The sequence below is a fragment of the Microtus oregoni genome, unplaced genomic scaffold, assembly GCF_018167655.1.
Source record: "Microtus oregoni isolate MIOR12 unplaced genomic scaffold, Mior012 000046F_ref0000063, whole genome shotgun sequence".
Lineage (NCBI taxonomy): Eukaryota > Metazoa > Chordata > Mammalia > Rodentia > Cricetidae > Microtus > Microtus oregoni.
The window spans coordinates 15,003,459-15,025,240 of NW_024543220.1; the positions used below are offsets into that span (position 1 = coordinate 15,003,459).

The following is a 21,782-nucleotide window of genomic DNA, read 5'->3' on the forward strand; positions in this document are numbered from 1 at the left end:
AAAAAAATTGAATGTGGAACACTTTAGCAGGATACAAAAACCAGAGCAGCAAAGGAGGCTGCGTCTGTCACCAATGAAAGAGCTCCTCCTGCTAGCGGGGAACTGAGGCTTTTGCCTATTGGCCTGGCTCAGGGATTTGGGGCCATGTTCATTGGTTCACTAATTCAATAACCCAACTTGGGTCCTCATCATCTAGCCCCAACATGCTCCCCCATTCTCACAATTCCCTTAGCCCTGGCCTCATTCAGTAGCCCAGAGTCGAATTCTAATCCAGGCCCCCATCATTATTCATATATAGATCTGCCCTCGGGTGTCTCAGGGGACAGGTTTCCTGTCCCAGCTGTGACAATAATTGCTGTGTGACTTGAAGCAAATCATAATACTCTCATTTGAAGCCTCAGTTTTTCTGACTATAAAATGGGCTGGCCATCAACAGTGAGTGTTAAACATGTAAGACTCAGCACTGGACTCAGGACAGACACTCTAGGACCGGCCAGAGGGAGCAGAACAAACCAGACCCGCACTGCAGGCCTGGCTATTCCAACGTGGATCCTCACATCCCCCTGAATGCTGCTGTACCCATACGCCTGGGACTCAGGTCCTAGGAGTCAGGCCTTTCCTACTGTACCACATCCAGATTCCCATCCTAGAAGGTGGAGCCTGGGCCAGGCCCTGGCCAGGAACAGACAAAGCAGCACCATGTTGAAGCCAGGGGGCCCTGAAGACTTTGACCCCAAAGCCCAGAATTATGAGGGGTTAATGGGGCTCCATCTGAGCCCATGGATCCGATACCCAACCCCAAAGCACAGGGCTCCAAGTGGGCTTCTGTGAGTGTCTGAGACCCTGAGCCCTCAGACAGAAGGTGACAGTGACGGCTGGTTGGGAATACTTTCCACCGAATTTGCTAGGAGTGGACGCTGAGGGAAGGCTCCTTGCGAGCTCTTGGCTTGACTAAATCCCCCACAAAATAATATCAGGCTCACAGTGTCGCGCTAAGCACAACATCTAACAAAGTGAGGTGTAAACTGCAAAGCCCGTGCAGATCTTCAGGTACCGAGAGGTCCAGACACAGCCTCGGGGTGTGGGAAGTCAGAGATGAAAAAGCGTGAGACCATACATCTGCAGAACCAGGGCAGACAAACGCAGGAAAGTGATCAGATCGGCGTAGCCGGGCCATGCATGACGAACCCATCCAACTGCCCCTGTACCAGAAGCTAGACGGTGATCTCACTTCGGGGAAGAGGCTTCTGAAGAACCCATTGCAAAGGGAAAAAGGACCGCATGAGGGTATTCACCGTGGCGTTCGTTCTTCAAGAGAAAGCCAAATTGGCACCTGCCCCGGAGCTGGCTCCAGAGAAACGGTGATCCCAGCCCAGCCCATCAATGCAGAGGGTGCTACTGCCCATTAAAGTGGCAGGTCTGAGAGCTCCGTCAATAGGGAGAGACGTGTGTGGGAGATAAAGTCAGCAGAGAGCCTGGGAGGAAGGACTGTTTACCGCTATGTAAAAATGTATCGACAGGTATGGGCAGAGAGCTCGGATGAACGGTTAATGTTTGATGGGCACAGGGGCCGGCTGCTTCCTGTGAAGTTGTTTAAGTGGCTGATAATAACAATAACAACACTGAAAGCAAAATCAATCTTGCAGCTTGGGAGCTGGCAGGGCCCCAACTCCTAGGATGGAAGAAAGAGAGAAGAAGGGAGGATGCAGGCCTGGGGATGCCTTTCCCCTATCCCAGGTTGCTGTTAGTCCCCAGTGGAACTCCCAGTCTTGGGATGCTCTGAGCCAGCTGCAGGAAGGAACCACAACCAGGCTTCTGGAGCCTCACTGAGACTGTCTGCACACGGCGTCACCGGTGTGTTCCTGCACGCCAGGATGCCACCCTGGCCCCATGGGTGGGTTCACACCTAGGTTACACTGACTCACACCACTGCAGCCCCTGGCCTCTGAAGTCAGCACCCCCACACGCAGGACACAGTCTCCCAGTGATCACTGTCCATCAGGAAGCTGGGAGTCATCAGAGACCTCGCCTTCTCCCTCATCCCACACACAACCCGCCAGTGAGCCTCACCAGCTGTCGCCCCGAGCTCGCCTCCTGTCTGCCACCCTGTTCTCAGTCCCTATCACCAGTTCCTGCCTCGATGGTTAAAGCGGCCTCCTGACAGGTCTGCCCAGCCTCATCCCTCACCCCCTAGCCTGCACCACAGCAACAGAAGCGATCTTTAACAACACCCTCTTTTCCTCTGCTCACCCCATTCCTGACTCACTCAAACCGGACCAATACTTTCAACAACCGGCTGGGGTAGTTGCTTTCCTCCCAGCTGCGACCAAACACCTGATGAGAAACGCTTTATTCTGGCTCACAGTCCGTTTCGGTGGGGGCGTCATGGCAGCGGGAGCATGAGGCAGCTGGTCACGTGACGCCCACAGTCAGAGCAGAGAGAGGCACATACTTTCTCCTTTTCATTCGCTCTGGGTTCCAGCCCCTGTTAGTCCTGCCCGTCTTCAGGCAGGCGCTTCCCTCCTCGGGTAAACCTTTCTGGAAAGATCTTCACTGACACACCCAAGAGGCATGTCTCCTAGGTGACACTGAAGATCAGCCTCCATGCCTGCCCTGTCCTGTCGTCTGCTCCCTTTCACCTCACGTTCTACCGCCCTCCTCCTGAGCCCAGCCATACCTCTTACCTCACCACCTCTGATGCGTGTCACTGCTCTGCTAGGGCAGGCATCCCCAACTCTCCAGAGCTCTCTCCAGCACCTCCTTCCAAGACGCTTTCCTGGGCACCCCACTTACAGTTCTATCCCTGCTCTGACTTTGTGAGGTTTTTTTTTTTTTAATAAAGTTCAGCAGGGGTTGGGACCATGACTCAGAATCTGAGAGCGCTTGATGATCTTGCAGAGGACCCAAGTTCAATTCCCAGCACCCACATCAGGGGGCTCACAACTGCCTGGACCTCCAGCTCCAAGGCATCTGACACCCTCTCCTGGCTTCCACAGATACCTACATACAACTCACATACACACACACACACACACACACACACACACACGAGCGCGCACACACACACACACGAGCGCGCACACACACATATACTCATACATACAATATTTTAAAGAGAAATAAAGTACACCCAAACCCAGCTGTTTTGTTGTTCCCTCTCTGTATCCCTTCAAAGCAAACAATGCAGGGGAAGAAACAGACGTTGAACATCTAAAAGGACACGCCATCTTTTTCAAGAGTCAGTTCAAAAACCTCAGAGCCTGGGAATGTAGTCTCTTCAGCATCCAGTGTGTTTGTAGATCAGGAGATGCAATACCTGCTCTTTCTTTAAGCATGTTCTTATTAGTTGTTGTTGGTTTTTTTTTTTCTCCTTCCATTACTGCAAAGTTTCTCTTCCTTTTTTGGCTGTAAAGGGCACAAACCGTGGGATCCGATTATAATGCTATGCTCTGAACAACCTGTAAATGACGGGTGGGCGAGGGGCAAAGGCTTTGCTCCCGAGAGCTGGGGGCTCCACAGGGGAGGCTGCAGATGTGACATGGGAGGGGACAGCTCTCAGGAAGGGAAGGTGAAGTGTGGCATTTATGGTGACACAGAGGTGGCCGGTGGGTCTGGACGAGGCGGAAGAACGGGAATGCCGTGGGTTATGTTTGGACGGGAGGATTGCAGCCCCAAGAACCCTCCCACCTTTCTCCCTTCCGGGGCCACAGCCTCAGCCTCGTCCTCTCCCTCCTTAATACCGTGTCACCTGCACACCAAGCCAGCTATGCCAGTCCTCTGGTGGCATCGTGTGTGACCGTGACTGCTTTCTGTGCTCTCTCAACATCTGTCATTAACCTCCCTGGACCAAGTACTGGGCTGAGGACACCTTAGCACACATCGATTCTCCTCATGGGTGGGGAAACTGAGGCACAGGGGAACTAAAATCCTACCCAGGTTTTCACACGGCTCAGGCAGATCTGGAACCCAGGATCCATTCCAGAAGGTTCTGCAGCTTCCCTTCAGCCCACACTGCCCCCCAACACTGCCCCCGCCCCCAGCCAGAGAGACATCCTCCACCGGCTGTGGTATATTTAGTTACATGATGCTGAAATTAGACCCTGGTGGTGTCACCTGAGCCTGACAAGTCATGTGCAACAGCTGACCTCAGAGCTGCGAGCCGCTGACACCTCAGTGTGAAGCGCTTCTCCTGTCATGCCCTCCCCGCCCTCCCAGGGCTCTGCAGGAGGGAAGTAAGCGACGAAGGGGGGAGGGGGCCTCCATGCCTGTGGGGCCACTTGTTCAACTCTTTCCAGACACCTCCTCTTTGGTTGCCATGGCACCACCCTCAGAGGCCTGGGTCTGATGGGGACCGGGGCGTGGAGTCCCTGGAGAGGGGCTGCAGTGACCCCATTCCCGGGCCGTCTGTCATCAGGGTCTCCTCCCTCAGAAGACGTATGGGGCTGTGCGGGCTGTGAAGGGGACCAGGCAGACGGCTGAGAGGACAAGGCGTATGTACACAAGAGCAAAAGGAACGACAGGGAGAAACTGAGGTGGATCGGGGAAAGTGGCCCAGGGACCGGAAAACAGTAGGCAATTAGCAAATGTTGGGGGAGGGAGGCCTTTTTCTCTCTTGGGGTCGGCTCTCAGATAGCCCAGCTGGCCTTGAGCTCACTATGGAGCCAAAATGGACTGATCTGAATCTCCTGCAGACCTCCCAAGTGGTGAGGTCACTGGCATGCCCACACACCCTGTTTGTGCTGTCGGGGAGCTAACCAGGAGCTCAAGCAGGTTAGGCAAGCACTCCTAACTACCTACATCTTCAGCCCTGGAGGCTTGAGAGAGATTCCCTGACTAGGCCTTCAGCTCTGACCAGGCCTAACGTTGGAACCTGAGTCAGGAAGTTAGGTGCAGAGGAACCCTAAGGTGATGGGGTCCTCTTCAAGCCATGTCTGTCCCCAACCAGTTGGCCATGGAGCTTGAGAAGGCAGCCCCTCCCCCGTCCTCTATTGTCTACTGCTGGGCCCAGCTGGGGGCACTGTGGTCTTGCACCAGACCAGCCTCCTTCCTGGCAAGGGTGTCCTGGGTGAGCACACGCCTGGCACAGGGCCCGGTGCCTGGGAATGAGACTCTGGCGGGTGGCTTTGTGTTTTGTGAAAACCAAACCCACAACCAAGCCCGGCAGCCAAGCAAAGCCTGCCGGGAAGGCTGGCAGGCCTCCCTCCCAGCTACCGACAGAGCCCCCCCAGGAACTACGGGTGGCACCAGCTGCCACCCTGGCTGGCACAGGAGACCCAGTGGACAAGGCCTGGGTCCAGCTCTGGCCTCCCAGCCTGACCCTCTTCTCCCTGGAATAAATTGGAATAGAGATGAGAGGGAATCGCTCTCCTCTGTTTGAACAAATTGCTATGGATCCCTCCCTGTCTCAGGTCAGGGCTCGCAATGGGGGATATTTTCACTTGCCGACTGCTAATAGACTCAGGAGAAGCTGCCGGATCGATTGTGGCCGGGAAAATTAGCCATGAGCTCCGGGCCAGCCTTGGCCTGCCCCTGCCCCCCACTCCAGGCCTCTTGGTGGGGAGGAGAGGGGGCCTGCGCCTAGAAGGAACCAAAGCCAGGAATAGACAGATTGAACCCGGGGTGCTGGGGCTGAGCCTGGTGGCTGCCAGGAACCACAGTTTGCTGGAGGGCTCAGAATCCCTGCGGAGGTCCCCAGGGCACACCCAGGGCACACACGCATTCATCTGTGTGCTGCTCCAGTATGCGTGCTTGTGCCTACTCATGCATGCCTGCCAGATTTCCATGTGCCTGAGAGACAGATCAGAGGCGCCCGTGTAAGCAGCAAGGGCTGTCAGGGTCCACCGTGAGAAACACTTGCCAACCTCATGTTTGTCTCCAACAGAATGGGGAAGGGAGATGGCAGCTCCTGTCCTGGCTCCCAGCGAGCTCTCCACCTGCTCCCTCAGCTCCCGCAAAGTGAAAGGAAGGAAGTGAGCCACACCCACACGGGGATGTTCTGTGTTCCGATTAGGAGACCCAGGAACCAGAACCTCATGGCCCCACCATGAGGCTAGTGCTAGGGACCACATAGTCTGGAGAAGCTAGGGGAAGGGAAGGTGGAGTTTGCTGTAGCCTCTGAATGTTCCAGGAAAGTCACTCGCCTGCCAACTATCCTGCCGTGTCAAGCATGTACACGCACATGCACACACGCAGTCTAACAAGCACACGCACGCTCACACACACACCCATCTCAGGCCATGTTAGCCCAGGTCCCTCTGAGGACACAGAGAGAGGCCGCTGACTTACACTGGCCACCAGTTTCTGCTTCTGAGGGATAGAGTTAATAGCTCACCTCTCGGTCGTCAACCGCTAACCTCTGTGCATTTGAGCTGGGTCTAGCCCTTTCTGTCACCCAGCAGGTGATCACTACATGCTAAATCCATCTATCTCAGGTCCCAGTTGTAAGCACCCCAAAAGTCCAGCGGTGTTCCTCTGTGGTCTCTGAAAAGCTTCAGTTGTTCAGGGCTGCAGGGCAGCAAACTCAAGGACACGAACAGAAAGAATTCCTAACACCTCAAAACCCTGCCTGCAGGACAAGTTGCTGGGCCCACCCACTTCAACCTTGACTTGGAATTCTTCAGAGCAAGTATCCACTCATGGCGTTGCCCAAAGTACCCTGGAGAGCCCTGCTTGTCCTCACTACCCTCCTCCTACCCTGTCCCCTCCAGGGACAAGCCCCGCCCCCACCTTCCAGAAGGGTCCAGGGCAGTAGTTCTCAACTTGACCCCTTTGGGCAATCAGCCCTCTCACAGGAGAGGCCTAAGGCCATCTGCAGATCAGATATTTATGTCACGATTCCTAACAGCAGCAAAGGTTCAGTTATGAAGTAGTAATGAAAATAACTTTATGGCTGGGGTCACCACAACACGAGGAACTGTGTTAAAGGGTCGCAGTGTCAGGATGGTTGAGAACCACTGGCCTAGGGGAAACCCACACACTGCGACTTAGTGAGTAGCTTGTTCTGGAGAGAGGCTTGAGCCTAAGGCCCTGCAGCTCTGCAAATCAGGCTGGTTCCGTCTACAAAGGAAGATGTGGTGGTACCTGCTGTCAGTCCCCTATGTCCCTCTAGCCTTCTCAGTGGCCAGTGGCCATCCATCTAGCTACTAGCTGCTACCCCCTGCCGTCTTATGGAGTCTGAGTCCACCCTGGCCACTACAGCCCATGTTCCTATGTGCCTAGTGGGCTCAGAGGGCAGAGTGCTCAGAGTGCCACCATCCGGGAACAGCTTGTCCAACGGAAACAGGAGTGGGTGTGTCTCCACCCCAGGAGCAGAGAGCCAGAGCTCTCCAGAAGGGCACAGGGCAACTGGTTTAATCAGGCTCAAGGGGGAGGGAGTCCCTCGTTTTCTTAGCTTACTTCTCTGCTTCCCAACCCAGGCCACCTAAGACCACAGGTCCAAGGGAGTTTTGATGATCTATGGTGTAAGATCTATGGTATATGTGAGAGGTTCACTCCACCCCCTCCCCTGCCCCATGTCGTGTCCGGGTTGTCGCCCTCCACCCCAAAGCACCATGACCTCTGTCTAAAAACTCCCTCCTTTATCCCAAACAATGTCCTTGGATACCCCCAAACCTAAACCCACCTACCCATTAGTCCTGAGCCTCAGGGCCTGGGTTGATTGCAGCCTCCGGGCCTTCCCTGCCAGAGGTGGCACTGTCCCCTGCTCTTGTGGGAAGTGTGACAAGACTGAAAGGGACTGAGAGCAAGGCCCACACAAGGTCACTGCCTCCCTGATACTTCATGAAGGGCCCTGGCATCCAACCCTCAAGCATCTCCTCCTGTCTGGTGGACACTGAGGCTGTGGGAGACGTGCCTAAGGTGACGTGGGACACTGACAGAGAGTTGACTTTGGAGTCCCTGTACGTGCATGGCTTTTGACTTCAGCCTAGGCACATGACGGCTGTGTGGCCTTCATAAACCACTTGCCTTCTCTGGTCTCAAGTCTCTTCCTACGTAGAATCTCAGCGATCCCAATGGGCTGGGTCACATGAGACCAGAGTGGGGTGGCCGAGTCCTGCCTGCCACACCCTTTGGTGTTTCTGCAGCTGCCGTGTGGGGAACCAGGCTTCACTGGGTCAGGAAGCTAACCTGACCTTCCCCAAGGTCTCCTGCATTTTAATGGAGCATTTAAGACAGACCCAAGAGCGAGGGGGGGGGGGGTGTCTACAAGAGCTAGTTCCAGGACAGGCTCCAAAACCACAGAGAAGAGCCGGGCGGTGGTGGCGCACGCCTTTAATCCCAGCACTTGGGAGGCAGAGGCAGGCGGATCTCTGTGAGTTCGAGACCAGCCTGGTCTACAAGAGCTAGTTCCAGGACAGGCTCCAAAACCACATAGAAACCTTGTCTCGAAAAATCAAAAAAAAAAAAAAAAAAAAAAAAAAAAAGACAGACCCAAGGGACCAGGCCACTGGAATTCAGTTCCTTCCCGTTCTGCCCTCCCGGGATTCTACTCAGAGAGACAGAGAAAGAGGCCTCCAGTGTAGGAGAGAAGAGGCTCAGGGCCAAGGATTGATTCAAGTTCAGCACAGCAGACTCAACTCCAAGTCTCTCTGATGTCAGGCTATGCTCCAGTAAGTTGATATAAAGTCAGACAGTGAGAATTTCCCCAAATGAAGAGCCAAAAGAAAGACACAGCAAATTGTAGTGCGGCCTCCTGATCTCACAAGAGAGTGCGCTCCACCAGAAAACCTGGTCACCTCAGAAGAACTTCCCATCCCATAACCTTCAGTGTCTGAGAGCCAAGAGGCTGCTGCTCCCAGACCACAGGCTGAAAGGAGACACCTGCTCTTGGAGATAGACTTCCCGGAGAGCCTCCGAGCCAGAGGAGAGGGTTGAGAGGAGAGGGCTGAGAGGGATCAAAGCCGCAGGCAGGCAGGAGACCAGGCAAGACTCTCTCAGGATGTCTGGGTGACTCCAGGCAAGTCACATGCCCACTCTGGTCTCGGTCTTCTCCAAGGCCCCCACCCCACCTGAGCGAGGTTGGCAGAGTAGGTGGAAGAGGGCCCAGTGTGACAGCTCACAGCATTCAGCCCTCCTCAGTCAGGAAGCCACAGGTGGGGGAAAGACAATGGTTCCATGGGTGAGGTCCTTGCTGCCCAGCTCAAGGGACTTGCCCTACACTGAATCTCCAAAAGCCCCATCTGGGTCACATGAGACCACAGGGGGACGGTTGAGTCCTGCCCTGCCACGCTCTGTTGGGACCCCTGCACTACTTGAAAAAGGCAGGCTTGGGTGGGAAGAGGGTTCCCTGGTTAGGAGTACCAGCTGCCCTAGCAGAGGACCCAAGTTCAGTTCCCAACACCCACACCAGGCAACTCACAACCACCTGTAACTCCAGTTCCGGGACATGTGATACCCCTATTCCAGCTTCCAAAGGCACCTGTACTTGTGTGTATACACACACAGTTAGAAAGTTAAATCTTTTTAAAAGAAAAAGATAAAGCTGGACATGACTGTGGTCACAGTTCTGGGGAAGCAGAGACGTGCAGGTCATCAGGGCTTGCTGGCCAATCAGTTTAGCCAGTCAGTGTGCCCCCGGTCTAAGTGAGACCGTGTCTCAAAAGTTACGGTGGAGGGCAGCTGAGGACACCTGAAATCAGCCTCTGATCTCCAATGCACACGAACCCCAAGATGGGATAGAGGACTGACTAAGAGGGGACTCATGCCTACCCCGTCACCTGTCCGCCTCCAGTCCTGTTTTGTTTTTAATTTTAGGTTTTATTATATTTGTGTGTGTGTGTGTGTGTGTGTGTGTGTGTACACAAGGCGAGCTTGTGGAGGCCCAAGGGTAACTTTCCAGAGTCCGTTCTCTCATTCCATCACCTGGGACCTGCAGACTGAACTCAAGTCCTCAGGCTCGGTGGCAAGTGCCTTTACCTGCTGAGCCATCTTGTTGCCCCCATGTGTGTTCGTCTGTGGAACTCCTGTACTTCTGTGGGCAAAAATATGCCCACCTCAGCCTCCCTTACAGTTAAAACGGCCAAGGAGCTCAAGGCTGCCCAATGTAAACAGAAGCCACCCAAGGGCTTCTGGGAAATCTTAGAAGAAGGTGGTTGGGCCAAAATGTCAGGTGTACTGATTTAACTACTTGATGCAGCGTGGGCACGGGGAACTGTTGAAGTGTCCCGGGTTATCTTCTGTGCAGCCAAATCTGAGGACTACTGCTGAAGCTGGGCCCCAATGTGAGAGGAGCCGGGAGAACCTCTGCACCCAAGGAGCCAGAGACAGACGCCTCGGTGCGTCACAGCCAGATGGGGTCCCTGGAGGACTGGAGGGTTCATCATGCTGCTTCAAGAATCAACCCAGCCGGGCAGTGGTGGCACATGCATTTAATCCCAGCAGAGGCAGAGGCAGGTGGATCTCTGTGAGTTCAAGGTCAGCCCGGTCTACAAGAGCTAGTTCCTGGACAGGGTCCAAAGCTACAGAGAAGGTCTCGAAAACACCAAAACCAAACAAACAAAATTCAACCCCCTGACCCTAAGAAAAACTAAGAAACAAACCAGCCAGGCAGCTCAAATACCCTTGGGGTAGTACAGGTAGACATGAAGTTTGGCACTGGGTGGCTTTGAGTTCAAATCCCGGATCTACCACCTACCTGCCAACTGTAGGACCCTGGTTTGCCACTCAGCCTGACCCTCAATCTTTGCACTTAGAAAATGAGGGTTTGGGGGGAGATCCTTAGGGACATCCAGCACCCATCAACCTTTCAGCCCTTGGCTGGTTTGGGATGAGGAGGCCCTGTGGTTAAAAGGAGGGATAAAGTGCTATCCCGATCCCCTGGCTGAGCCTTCTGTGAGAATCATGCAAGCAGAAAGGCTCCAGCTGGTGGCTTCAGGGATAAGTGACCTGCACTGAAGTCCCCAGGCCCCGGCAGAGCTTGGCTGGAACTCAGCTTGGGCGGTGGCCTGGAGCCTAGACGATGCCCTGGAGACTTCCCAGGGAGAAGCAGCAGTTTAGCCTTGCTTATTCTAACGTGTCTACACCCTCTGTGTTGATCCAGCTAGCCTCTGAGTCAAAGCACCAATTTCAGGGCTTCCAGCCGCAGCTTCCATCTGCAGAGCTCCTGCAGCGGAGGGTCCAGGCAGAGCGAGGTCTGCACCGTGGATAAGCTCCCGGATGGCTCTAATATGCCACCTCATGGCTTCCAAACCACCAGATAATCCTAGCATCTTGGCTGGCTCTGGGACTGGAAGGGAACCAAAGAGAGCTTGGGATAGCCTCTCCCAAGCCACAAGGTCACCCATTCCAAAGCGCCATCATCTACCAGAAACAGACAAGCCAAGCGGGGCTCAGGTTAGAGCCACAGCCACTTCAGGCCTCCGAGGTCTTGCAAATTTCTCAAATGTGCAGCCGCTGCTTCAACACCGCCCCATGCCGCGCACACAGTGACTTCCCTGTCTGCTGCCACTGCTCTGCTCCCGCAAGTCCCTTGTAGTTCACCTCAGAGCTGGCAAAATACTGACATCACGTTGAGGCTTTCCTGTGACCCCAGCCCGTTCCAGACAGGGAAACTGAGGCTCTTCTTAAAGAGAGCGTATTGCCCTTGCTAGGCCAAGAGCAATCCATGTCCCCTCAGAGTCTCTGTCACTGTCATGAGGGCTCTGCTAGAAACACAGCCTGAATCTGCATTTTCCCCAAGAGCTTTTCTGGAAGAGCTGGGGAGCTCCTATCCCTCAGTGGACCCTGAAGCACCTCCTCTTCTCCCTTACACAGTACCCTTACACATCTGCTTTGTCTCCCCTCTCTCCTCTCTCTAGACATGGGACCCTCACCTCAGCCCAGTGCCCCCACAGACATGTACCTTCCTTGGGGGAGTCCGCATTGTTTTGTGGACATAAACCAAGGCACACTGTAACCTTTTCTGAGTTGCCAGCCTCCCTGCCACACAGCCTATGAATAAAATCGACCTTAAAACCACACTCAATGGCTGGGCCGTGGTGGCGCAAGCCTTTAATGCCAGCACTCAGGAAGCAGAGGCAGGCGGATCTCTGTGAGTTCGAGGCCAGTCTGGTCTACAAGAGCTAGTTCCAGGATAGCCTCAAAAGCTACAGGAAAACCCTGTCTTGAAAAACAAAACAAAAAACAACAACAAAAATGCAGTTCAGTTGGTAGAGTCCTTGCCTCGTTTGCACGAAGCCCTGAGGTCAGTCCCCAGCATAAATTCGGCATGGGATACGATTGTAACCCCAATACTCTCAGCCCTGGGAAGGTGAAGGTAAGAAAAGCAAAAGTTCAAGGTCATTCTTGGCTACACAGCCAGCCTGTCTCAAGATAAAACCTCCAGTCATTAAGCTATTTGTTGAGGCCTTTGTTTGCCTGTCTGCCCTGACAGAAGGCTGGCCCGGGACAGCGCCTTCTCAGGCTTCATTCTGGGGCAGGAACAAGCAGCAGTTCAGAAGCCCAGGCCCTAACCCTCCCCACTCTCCTGCCCCAAATCTGTCTAATCAACAGCATTTTATTCTGCCTCTTCCTACTGTGAGCCTGTTCCCCAACTGCCAACTGCAGGCCATTGTCAGCTCTTGTCCCCAAGGGATCTCTTTCTCTGCCCGGCTCTGGATTTCAGGATGGAGTTCTGCAGTCTCTAAACTCACCAGCTTTGCTTCCTTCAAGAGACTCTGTGAGAAAACTGCTCACGGTGCTCCTCATATGCTCAAAACCCAATCCCCTTAGATTCAGAAGTCCTTACACAGCCTTCACTACGTCTGTCCTCACCCATGGTCAGACCCTGTCTGCACTGTCGCCGTTCATTCTCTCCCCCACAACGGACTCTTCTATCAAGCCAGGTCCGTCCTTACGCCAGGGCCATTGCACCGCCTAGCCCCCTGCCTGGCTACTTCCCATAGATATCCATGAGCTCTTGCCTCCGGGGCACCTCCACAGGGAAGCCCCCAACCCCAGCCACCATGCATGAACTGACCCACAGTCTCTCTACTCAGTCCCCTCGTCCACACGAACCTCCTGTCAGTGAGAGGCTGTCTCTTCATGCTCTTCTATCTGCAGCCGTCTCTCCCTCCACAGCCCTGTAAATCTTAGGAGAAACAAGAGCTGACCACCCCCCAATCCTGCTCCACTGTCAGTTCCTCCTGCCCCTTCTCCCAGCAGCTGAGCCAGGCCAAGCCTCATGCTAGCTCTGCACCCTGATAGAGTTCCAGAAAGTCCCTCTACGCCGCCCCCTCAAAACCACTAAACACCACAGCTTCCCCAGTCCATCATTCCGGCATGGCCTCCATCACAGGCTTTGCAGTCCACATCTCTGGGCCCTATCTAGGGGCTGCAACTTCATCTCCCTCAACCTCTTGGCTTCCTCAAGGGTGAAATGGGTTGCGGAGTCTATCTCTCCAGGAGGCTCGCTGTAAGCCAGAGACAACAATGCATATTCATGATCTCTGGCACTATTATTATTATTATTATTATTATTATTCCTGGGCGTTTCCAGTCCTCATAGCCTTGACTTCTTTACAACCAATGCCTGACCAACAGGGGTCTTCAGCTCTATGCCCTCTGCCAGGGACAGCCTCTCAGGCCTGGTTGTTGATGACCACGGCTCGTCCAATCTCTGTCCTCCACAAGTCCTAGGAGGTGACTTTTCCATCCTCCTGTGAGCCTCAAGTTGGCTTTGCCATGAGGGACTTATCGACTCTTTGTGGAACCATTTTCTCATTCCCCTGACTCATGTCATGCAGCCCCATGATGCCCAGAACCAGTTTTTCCAGAGGAAAGACTCGGTAGGCACCACAGAAAATCACCTCTCATTGTCCTTGCTCTCCACCCAGAAGACTGTGCTACCCACTGGAGCCCCCCTTCTCACCAACAATGCCCCGCTAAGAAGGTCACCCATGTCCTTGGAACCTCAGTTCAATGGCGAAAATAGGCACCCCATGGACTGCCTTCTCAGAATATCACTGGAAATAAAGGCACAGCCAGACCAAAGACTTGGCAGGGCATGGGGTACCCCCATGTTTGTGAGAGACTCTCAACTTCACCAAGGATGCTCCCTGAACGGGGGTCACCCTCCAATATACTAAAAGACATGGAGAGAACCATACCCAATGCATGGACACTGAATCTTACTTGCTTTTTTAAATTTTTATTTTATGGTTTTTATGCACATTGATGCTTTGGCCATGGGTGCTGGGTCCCCTAGAACTGGAGTTACAGACAGGTGTGAGCTGCCATATGGGTGGGAATTGAGTCCGGGTCCTCTGGAAGAGCAGCCAGTGCTCTTAACCACTGAGCCATCTCTCCAGCCCTGGATCACACTTCCTTTTACTTCCATGTATACTTTGGTTATTTTGCATGTGTTATCTAGTCTTAGGAAAATGGAAGAATCATGTAAAGAAATAGAGAGAGAGAGAGATCGATTCATTCCTCTGAGCTAAGCATGGCTCTTGCCTGTCTTCTGCATCAGCTATTAAATGCCACGTGGGTCTTTAGTTTTGTGACCGTGGAAAAGGCAATGCTGGCTAGGGATTGTACCTAGGTTTGCAAAGAGGCAATTGTGCAGAGGTGTCAGACCCCTCCCCACACACAGCCCCCTCAAAGTCTCAGCTGACCTAGAGAAGAATTGAGTTATCCTGGAAAGGCAGAAAGTGTGACTTTATCCATGGTGGGTGCCCTTGGATTCTGAGGTAGGTATGTGAGAGTTGGGGAGAGAGCCCCCTTCCACCTCAGGCAGGAGAGTCAGAACAAGTCCTCCTTTTCTGAGATAGGGCGAGGAGGCAAGCACTGGGAAGACACGATGTGGTGGCCAAGCCTGCCCCCTGCTGGCAATGTCTGGAAGAGCAGTACCAGTTTAACACCGCAGGACCCAAAGGGATTAATTACATGCCCGACCTCTCTGACACACAAGCATCAGGGACCTACTCAGATCGGGGTGTCTGAGCAGGGGGAAGGTGAAGTGGAACCCTTGCTAGACTGAGAAACTCGATTCCATCTCTAGTCTCCCAAACTTTCCTAGGTGGGGTACCTTCTAGTCCAATCTTCCTGAACCCAGTCACAAGAAGAGTCGTCAAGGTTGCCGTGGGTAACAGGTTGAGAGGGAGGAATCCTCCATATCCTACCTGGGCCTTACTATTCCCAGGTCCCTCCGTGCCTCCCGGGCAACCAGGAGAAGCAAGCCCCGCTACCACGGCCTGATTTCCAATCCCACCCCGGTATTGATCTTCTACATCATTCACTGGCCGGGCCTTGGCGACTGTGATTAGCTCCCTCTCCCTCCCCACGGAGCTCCCCGCCCATCCCTCCATGTTTCAGCGAAGCAAAGCTAATACGGGGCTCTAAATGAGGCTTTTCCACCCGGCCTCAGCAGCTTAGAGCCAGACCTGGCCAATTGTATGTAGACCCCTCAGACAGTCCCAGCCTGCCCCTCAAGGATGCTTACAACCCTTCCAATCTAGCTTCCGGACCCCCGAGCTGCACCCCCGTACACTGCCCGAATGCCTAGCCTGCAGGCCTGGAAGGAACATCTGCCTGAAGCTGGGTAGGGGGCAAACCAGGAAGAGCTCTATAGAATGACTTTGTGGGGAGCCCCCAGGCACGCTTGGGGGGTTGTCAAAGGCAGCACAGCTAAAATAGCCTGGATTTGTAGACGCAAGACAATCATTCCCTCGGGCAATGTCTATAACAGAGAAGGAAAAAGGAAAAAGGAAGGAAAGTAGGCGGGGACCTTCTTGGGGACTTAGGGAAGCCTGAGCCTGCTGCTGACTCTGGATGCAGCCTGCTTCTTTCTTCTGCTTCTTCTGGGAAGGCCCTACACAGACAGCCACTTTCTGTGCAGGGGTGTGGACCTCAGAGGGAAAAGTCCCAAGCATTCCCACTCACAACATCAACACTCAGAAGCCCCACCCTTCCCGAAATCCCTTCCCCACACTCCCCTCGAGGAAAAGGGGGGCTGACTTGGTGATAATTCTGTGAGCGATGTTGCTCTTGTCAAATTATTCAACATCTGTCTTCATGTTCCCACAAAAATTAGCATAGGATAGTAGTTTCTGATGACACCTTTGGTGAAATATTTTGACTTCCCCCAGTACGTGGCAAACAACCTGTCTTAAGGAGAATGTCACTTCCCACTCCTGCATATTAAATAATCCAGGGGTTTGTTGTGTGTGTGTTTTGTAAGGAGCTGAATCGTCCTCACTGACTCCTGCCTGGAAGTCTGCCTGCTTTAAGACAGGAGACAAGAAGCCAGGACAGAAGATGAGAAGCCTTCAACTCAGCCTTCATAGAATGTGCCACCCCTTCTTTACCCAACTAGTCTTTGTCACAGAACTGGACCTCTGGGGCCAGCCTCAGACACACACACACACACACACACACACACACACACACACACACTGGCCTGACAGAAAATAGATTACAGGATCTACTCTGTAAACAACAAACTGGGCTAGAGATTGAGAATCGGAGAAGGAGGAGGCCCCGCTCCAAATGGACCATCTGGTCCCACACACGGCTGGCCGCTGTAGCATCTGTGGCCCCAAAGAAGAGCAAAGCCACCTGGTCAGACTGAGAGGGCCTTCCCAGTCCTGCTGCTGATGGCAGGCTTTAGAGCTGGAGGGTGGACCCAGCAGGATGCAGGGCTTAGGGCTCTGAGCAGCTGTCTCCTACTAGGATGGACTGACCCTCACCCACCCATAAGGCCGCCATCCTGTCCCTCCTTCCTGCCCTGCCTTCACCCTCCTTATGAGACTACCCCTCCATCAGTAGCCTGGGGCAGAATGACAGCCGGCAGCTTAAGTCTATCCCCAGCACATACTGACATACAGCCTCCCTCCTGGATGCTAGCGAAACCCAGCACTTCAGTCTCTTCTCTATAGGATTGCAAGCCTAGGGTCTCGTGGCTCTCTGAGCAGAAACCTTCAACTAAAGCCCTCTGTCTTGGTGAGTGACAAGCTCTGGAGACACCTGAGAATATCATGAAGTATTTCAACCTGCAGTTCTTCATCCACTCGACAAGCCTCATCAGAGTTCCTACAGGACGCCAGGTAGCATGCTAGGGCTGGATGCTGCGGTGGATGGCCAGGGGGGACGTCTCCATCCCTGTATACCACCACACTCCCACTCATCTGCCTTATCTGCTTTGGGGTGCAGAGGAATGGGTGGGGCAGAACAAACCCTAGCTCTCCACCCTACTTCTTAGTCCAGTCCCAACCCTGTTGAGGTGTCACCTGTGCTTGTAACATCACAAGGGACAGTGTCCCCCAACTCCTCTTTCCCTCGCTTCCTATCCACCACCAAGAAGATTTTCCACACAGCGATCTCCCTGCAGCCCGGCCTTCCCTGGAGCCAGGCTCTCCCAGAGCAGGTGTAAAAGAATGCCTGCGAAGGGCCAAGGGTGGACCCGGTGGACCTACCCTGCTTTGATTTGTAACAAGAGCAGCTGGGACCTGGGCATGTGAGAGCTCGGAGAAAGTAAAGAAAGGAGAAGGGGACAGAGAAGGGGAGGCACAGACGGTCTACAAAGACCATGGCTCTTGTCCCCTAACCTCTGTCCTCATTGTCCGGGTTCCTGCGTAGTCCCAGAGGGGTTTCCTTACATGCACATTGGGCCGCCCCGGTGAGGGAAGACAGGAGAAACCCAAACCACACAGCCACAAGATGGGGTCATCAGAGCAATCCAAGAGCTGGTAGTAGACAGAGATCTCAGGAGGGTGTATGAGCAAGTTGCAACAGCCTCTGTGGGGGTAGTCCCTTAAAGGTAGCTGTGGCTAAGCCACTGGTATCTTTGGTGATCCTGGAGAAAGAAGAACTCTAAGGCCTCTGGTATCTTCCTGTCCTAGAGGGAGAACCTATTTCACACCCTACGCCCCATACATACAGCCTCGCAGCATCCCTCCTCCTGCCTACTTTGTCTGGCCTATGCCAGGGGCCAGACAGTAAGAGACACACAAACTAATTAAGAAAAGGAGTTTGGCTGGAAGCCTGGGCTGGCCTCACCAGGGAATTAAGCCCAAGCCAGCTAGCTATTGGAGTTCAGGGGTGTATACTTTCCAGATACCCGCTTCCCAGGATGCTCCTTTCCCTTGCCAGGCACAGGCAGAGACACGGGACTAAAGCTAGTAATTGTGGACATGGGCTCTGCAACCCAAACTGTTCAAGTCCAACTCCCTCCACTCTCAAAGAGAATAACTGGATTCTCGACCCCAGAGAAAGAGGGAGAATACTGCCCACCCTGGTCACACATCATTAAAAAGTAACTACAAAGCCCACCCTGCGGTCAGGAGAAGGCAAAGTCAGAACCATAGGCTCTGGGGACCAACTCTCTGTGCTGTGCACGTCGGCAGGACGACCCCGAGTAGTACTGAACCAAGGAGCCTTTGCTGAGAAAACCCCGCGGCAGGAAGTGGAGAAAATGGGGCCAGAATACTCCTTGGCGCAACGGAGCGTGGCTTGGGGATGCAGGAGTGGAGCTGCGTGGCGGGAGGCAGAGTTTCGACGCGTAGCTGAATGGGTGCAAGCGGTGTTTGCGTTTCCTGAGGACGGTGGCTGAATGTGTCTGTGTGTGCAAGCCGGCAGAAGGAAGCTGGGGCTGAGGTTCTGAGGTTGGGAACCAGGGACAGGAAGAGCAGACTCGGGAGAGGTCTCTGAAAAGGGATGCCGTGAACCCTAGGCGCCAGAGTTAGGCGATGCCCATCATCCGCTTAGACCATTACAAAGCTAGAAGAGGCAGCTCAGCCGTGGCTACTGCCGAGAATGCGAGCCAGCGGCCCGGCCGCGGTTCTGGCGAGCATCTCATCCGCCAGCCGCACACAACTCCAGATCACTTGCATCGCATGCTTCCACTCGGGAGGCTGAGCCAGGGGAGGTAAAAGATTCGGTGGAAATCGCTGCCCCAGTCCAGGGCTTGGGCTCTTCCCGGGTCTCCTGATCCCACTGGATTCTCCCAATACTTCCAGATCACTCCAACCCCTAGCAAGATTTCGGAAAGTCGAGACCTCATCCCGGCAACCCCAGTTTCATGCCATACCCTAGGACCCGCTCCTGGGCTCGGGAGCAGACCACTAGGTCTCCTGGCGCCCGGGCGAGGGCGGGGAAGCGGTCATCCACTCCAGAGTGCAAGCCCAGGGCTCCACCAAGGCCCGCCAGCGCGCACTTTGAGCAAGATCTTGCAAAGTTTCCGCGCGGCTCCGCCAGGGTGGAGCTGGACGCGGGCTCTTACCGTAGACTCCTTGTCCCCGACAGTGGAAGGGGATCAGCGCCAGAAGTAGAAGGCAGGTCACCTCCATCTTCACGGCCAGTGCTTCATCCCCGCGAGGCGGCGCAGCCTGAGAGGCAGCGGGGGGCGCATCCGCCGGGGCACCGCGATGCCCTCTGCCTTCCCTCCTTTTCCCTGAGACGCGACAGAGAGCGAGACGACCGAGAGAAGGAGTCCGAGCAGGCGGCGACTGGCTCTGTCTTTTTCCCACAGGGCGGCTGCCCGGGTTGGGTCGCTGGGGGCGCTGGCCCAGACCCTGGTGCCTCTGTGCACCAGGCGCAGCAGCCAGCTCCCTGGCCCAGAAAGCTCGGCCACCTAGTAGCCTTGAGTCCCCAGGGCTGTCTGCCGAAGGTGCTGAGCGCAGGGGACCTCTCTGCTGCGGTGGCCGAGCTCCAATCCAACAGGCCACCGATGCCTGACAAACTTGTCGTTCCCCGCCCAGGGGACGCCCCACCGTGGAGCCAGGCCGGGAGGTTAATCCGCTGGCTCCAGTTCTGCAGTGGGTGCGGAGGGCTTGGCAGCCCGACCCAAGGGATCAGGGCTAGGCGCCCTTCTCGGAGACGAGGTCTCCCCGGGTCCCGGTCCTGTCGAGCGCGGGAGCAGCGAGGACTGAATTCGGCCGCCGAGCGAGCGCTCCGGGTCCCCGGGTCCACGAAGTTGGCGGAGCCGCCGCCGAGGAATCCGGGGGAGGCGAGCGCGTCCCAGAGCCCCCGCGGGATTCCGGAGAACGATTCCAAAGCAAGAGGGACCGCAGCAAGCAGGGGAAGGAGGAAAGTTTGAGTCCTTTGAAAATAATTTGCGCTCTTGCAGAGGCCCGGGCAGCAGCTCGGGAGCCGCCAGCTGCCTCCTGTCTCCGCGGTCCGCTCCCGCCGTCTGGCCGCAGCCGTGGCGCTCCCGGGCTCCGCGATCTCGGGAGAGCGGGGCTGCGCCGCGCCCCAAGTTGGGCGTCCCCGCCCCCCTCCTGGAGGCCTGGGCCCGAGGGGGCCCCAGCGGGCGGGGCCGGGCCGGGCTCCCGGGCACGGCGGCCACTCGGGCTCCGGGGCCGCGGGAGCGCTCCGCTCGCTCGGCAACTTGGGCTTCGCTGTGCTGCTTTCTGGTCCCTCCGAGCTTTTCATTCCGCGCTTCCTCCACCTCCCCACCACCACCACCCCGCCTCCCTCTCTCCCTCCACCCTCTCTCCCTCCTCCCATCTCCGCGATCGGTCTCTCGCTCTCCCACCCTTTGTCGCTCGCTCTCCTGTTTGATTCCCCTCCAGTTAAAAAAAGGAGCCAATTAAAGGCAGCCCAGCTCGCCCGGCCCAGCCTCTGTCCAATTTCCTTGCTTCCCCCAGGACCAATTAGAGAAAACAAAACAGGGCTGGGGGAAGCAGTCTCTCTCTCTCTCTCTCTCTCTCTCTCTCTCTCTCTCTCTCTCTCTCTCTCTCTCTCTCTCTCTCTCTCTCTCCCTCTCTCTCCTCTTCTCTTTCTCTCCCTCCCCCATCCCTCTCTCTCTCTCTCTCGCTATCTCCGCCTCCCCCACCAACAGCCCCCTGGCAGAAAAATGTCAGAAAGCAGCAATGGATCCATCTATCCCGAGGACAGTAGCGGGAACGTGGGTTCGGCGCGGGCTCTGCAGCCGCGCACTCGCACACGCTCTTCGCCCGCCCTTGCACAGCCCAAGCTGGCAAGCCTGGGCTGGGTGCAAACGGTCGCCGCACGCTCGTGGGCCAGGTACTGGCGGCTCGTTGCGGGGACCCAAGCCTTCAGGGCACTGGACAGTTAGGAACGTTTTGTACTTTGGAGAAGGCGAGACTGGAGCCTAGAATCGGAGAGAAAGGCCGAGATGTCTGCTTCTCCTAGACCAGTGCTGGCGCGAGAGCCGGTTGCCTGCTGTTGCTCTGCAGGGATGTTGGCTCGGTTTGGGAATCCCGCCACCTCCAATCACCACCCGCCCCTGGCAGAGCCCCGGCCCCTTTCCAAGCCGCCTCGGCCTCTCCCCGGGTCGGCGCCAAGCCACTGCCAGAGCAGCTGAGGAGGAGGACGCGCTTGCTGCTCGTGTCCTAGCCCCGGCCCACAGGTTGCCAACAGGTTTGCCAGCGAGACCCCAGTGCCGCTCCACGGGGACACCAAGTGTTCCCTTCAGCCTGCTTCTCTGGCACCCTGCCTCCCCATGGGACCTCAGGCGTGACCCAGTGCCCTAGGGGTACACGCCCTTTCCGCTGCCAAGCCGGGGCCTGAGTACAGCACTCGCGGTCTCCCCAACCCGGCCTTCCCCAAAGACGTAGTTCCTTCCAGACGCCCTTGGGGAGGGGCGTGGGCTGTGGAGCGAGGCGCGCGACCGCTCTGGCGCCTCCAATCGCATCCCCCTACCCGGGTCCTGCTAATCTCACCTTCTCCACCTGTCGCCGTTATTTATCTCGGCGTGAGCGCAGGGATTGTCCTAGAGCGGCCCGTGGGAGCGCGGACAGCGGCCGCAGCTAACAAGCTCGGAGACTGGATCCTGTTCAGGATCTGCGATGGTGGATCCATGACTCCAGGCATCTGTCCAAACTCAAAGACCTGTTCACCCAAAG

General features: G+C 55.5%; 1 protein-coding gene across 5 annotated transcripts in view; it reads right to left on the reverse strand.

Moving 5' to 3' along the window:
• Nucleotides 1-20,342, reverse strand: part of Mdga1 (MAM domain containing glycosylphosphatidylinositol anchor 1) — a 56,279-nt gene extending 35,937 nt beyond the window's left edge. For 4 of the 5 annotated variants that reach the window (XM_041634820.1, XM_041634822.1, XM_041634823.1 and 1 more), the window contains exon 1: nt 19,196-19,306. In XM_041634820.1, coding sequence (XP_041490754.1) covers nt 19,196-19,262 — 67 coding nt within the window. In that variant the 5' untranslated portion in view covers nt 19,263-19,306. Of the gene's footprint in view, nt 1-19,195 lie in introns of all 5 variants that reach the window. The other variant, XM_041634819.1, reaches the window with a different exon arrangement.
• Nucleotides 20,343-21,782: the final 1,440 nt, after the last annotated feature.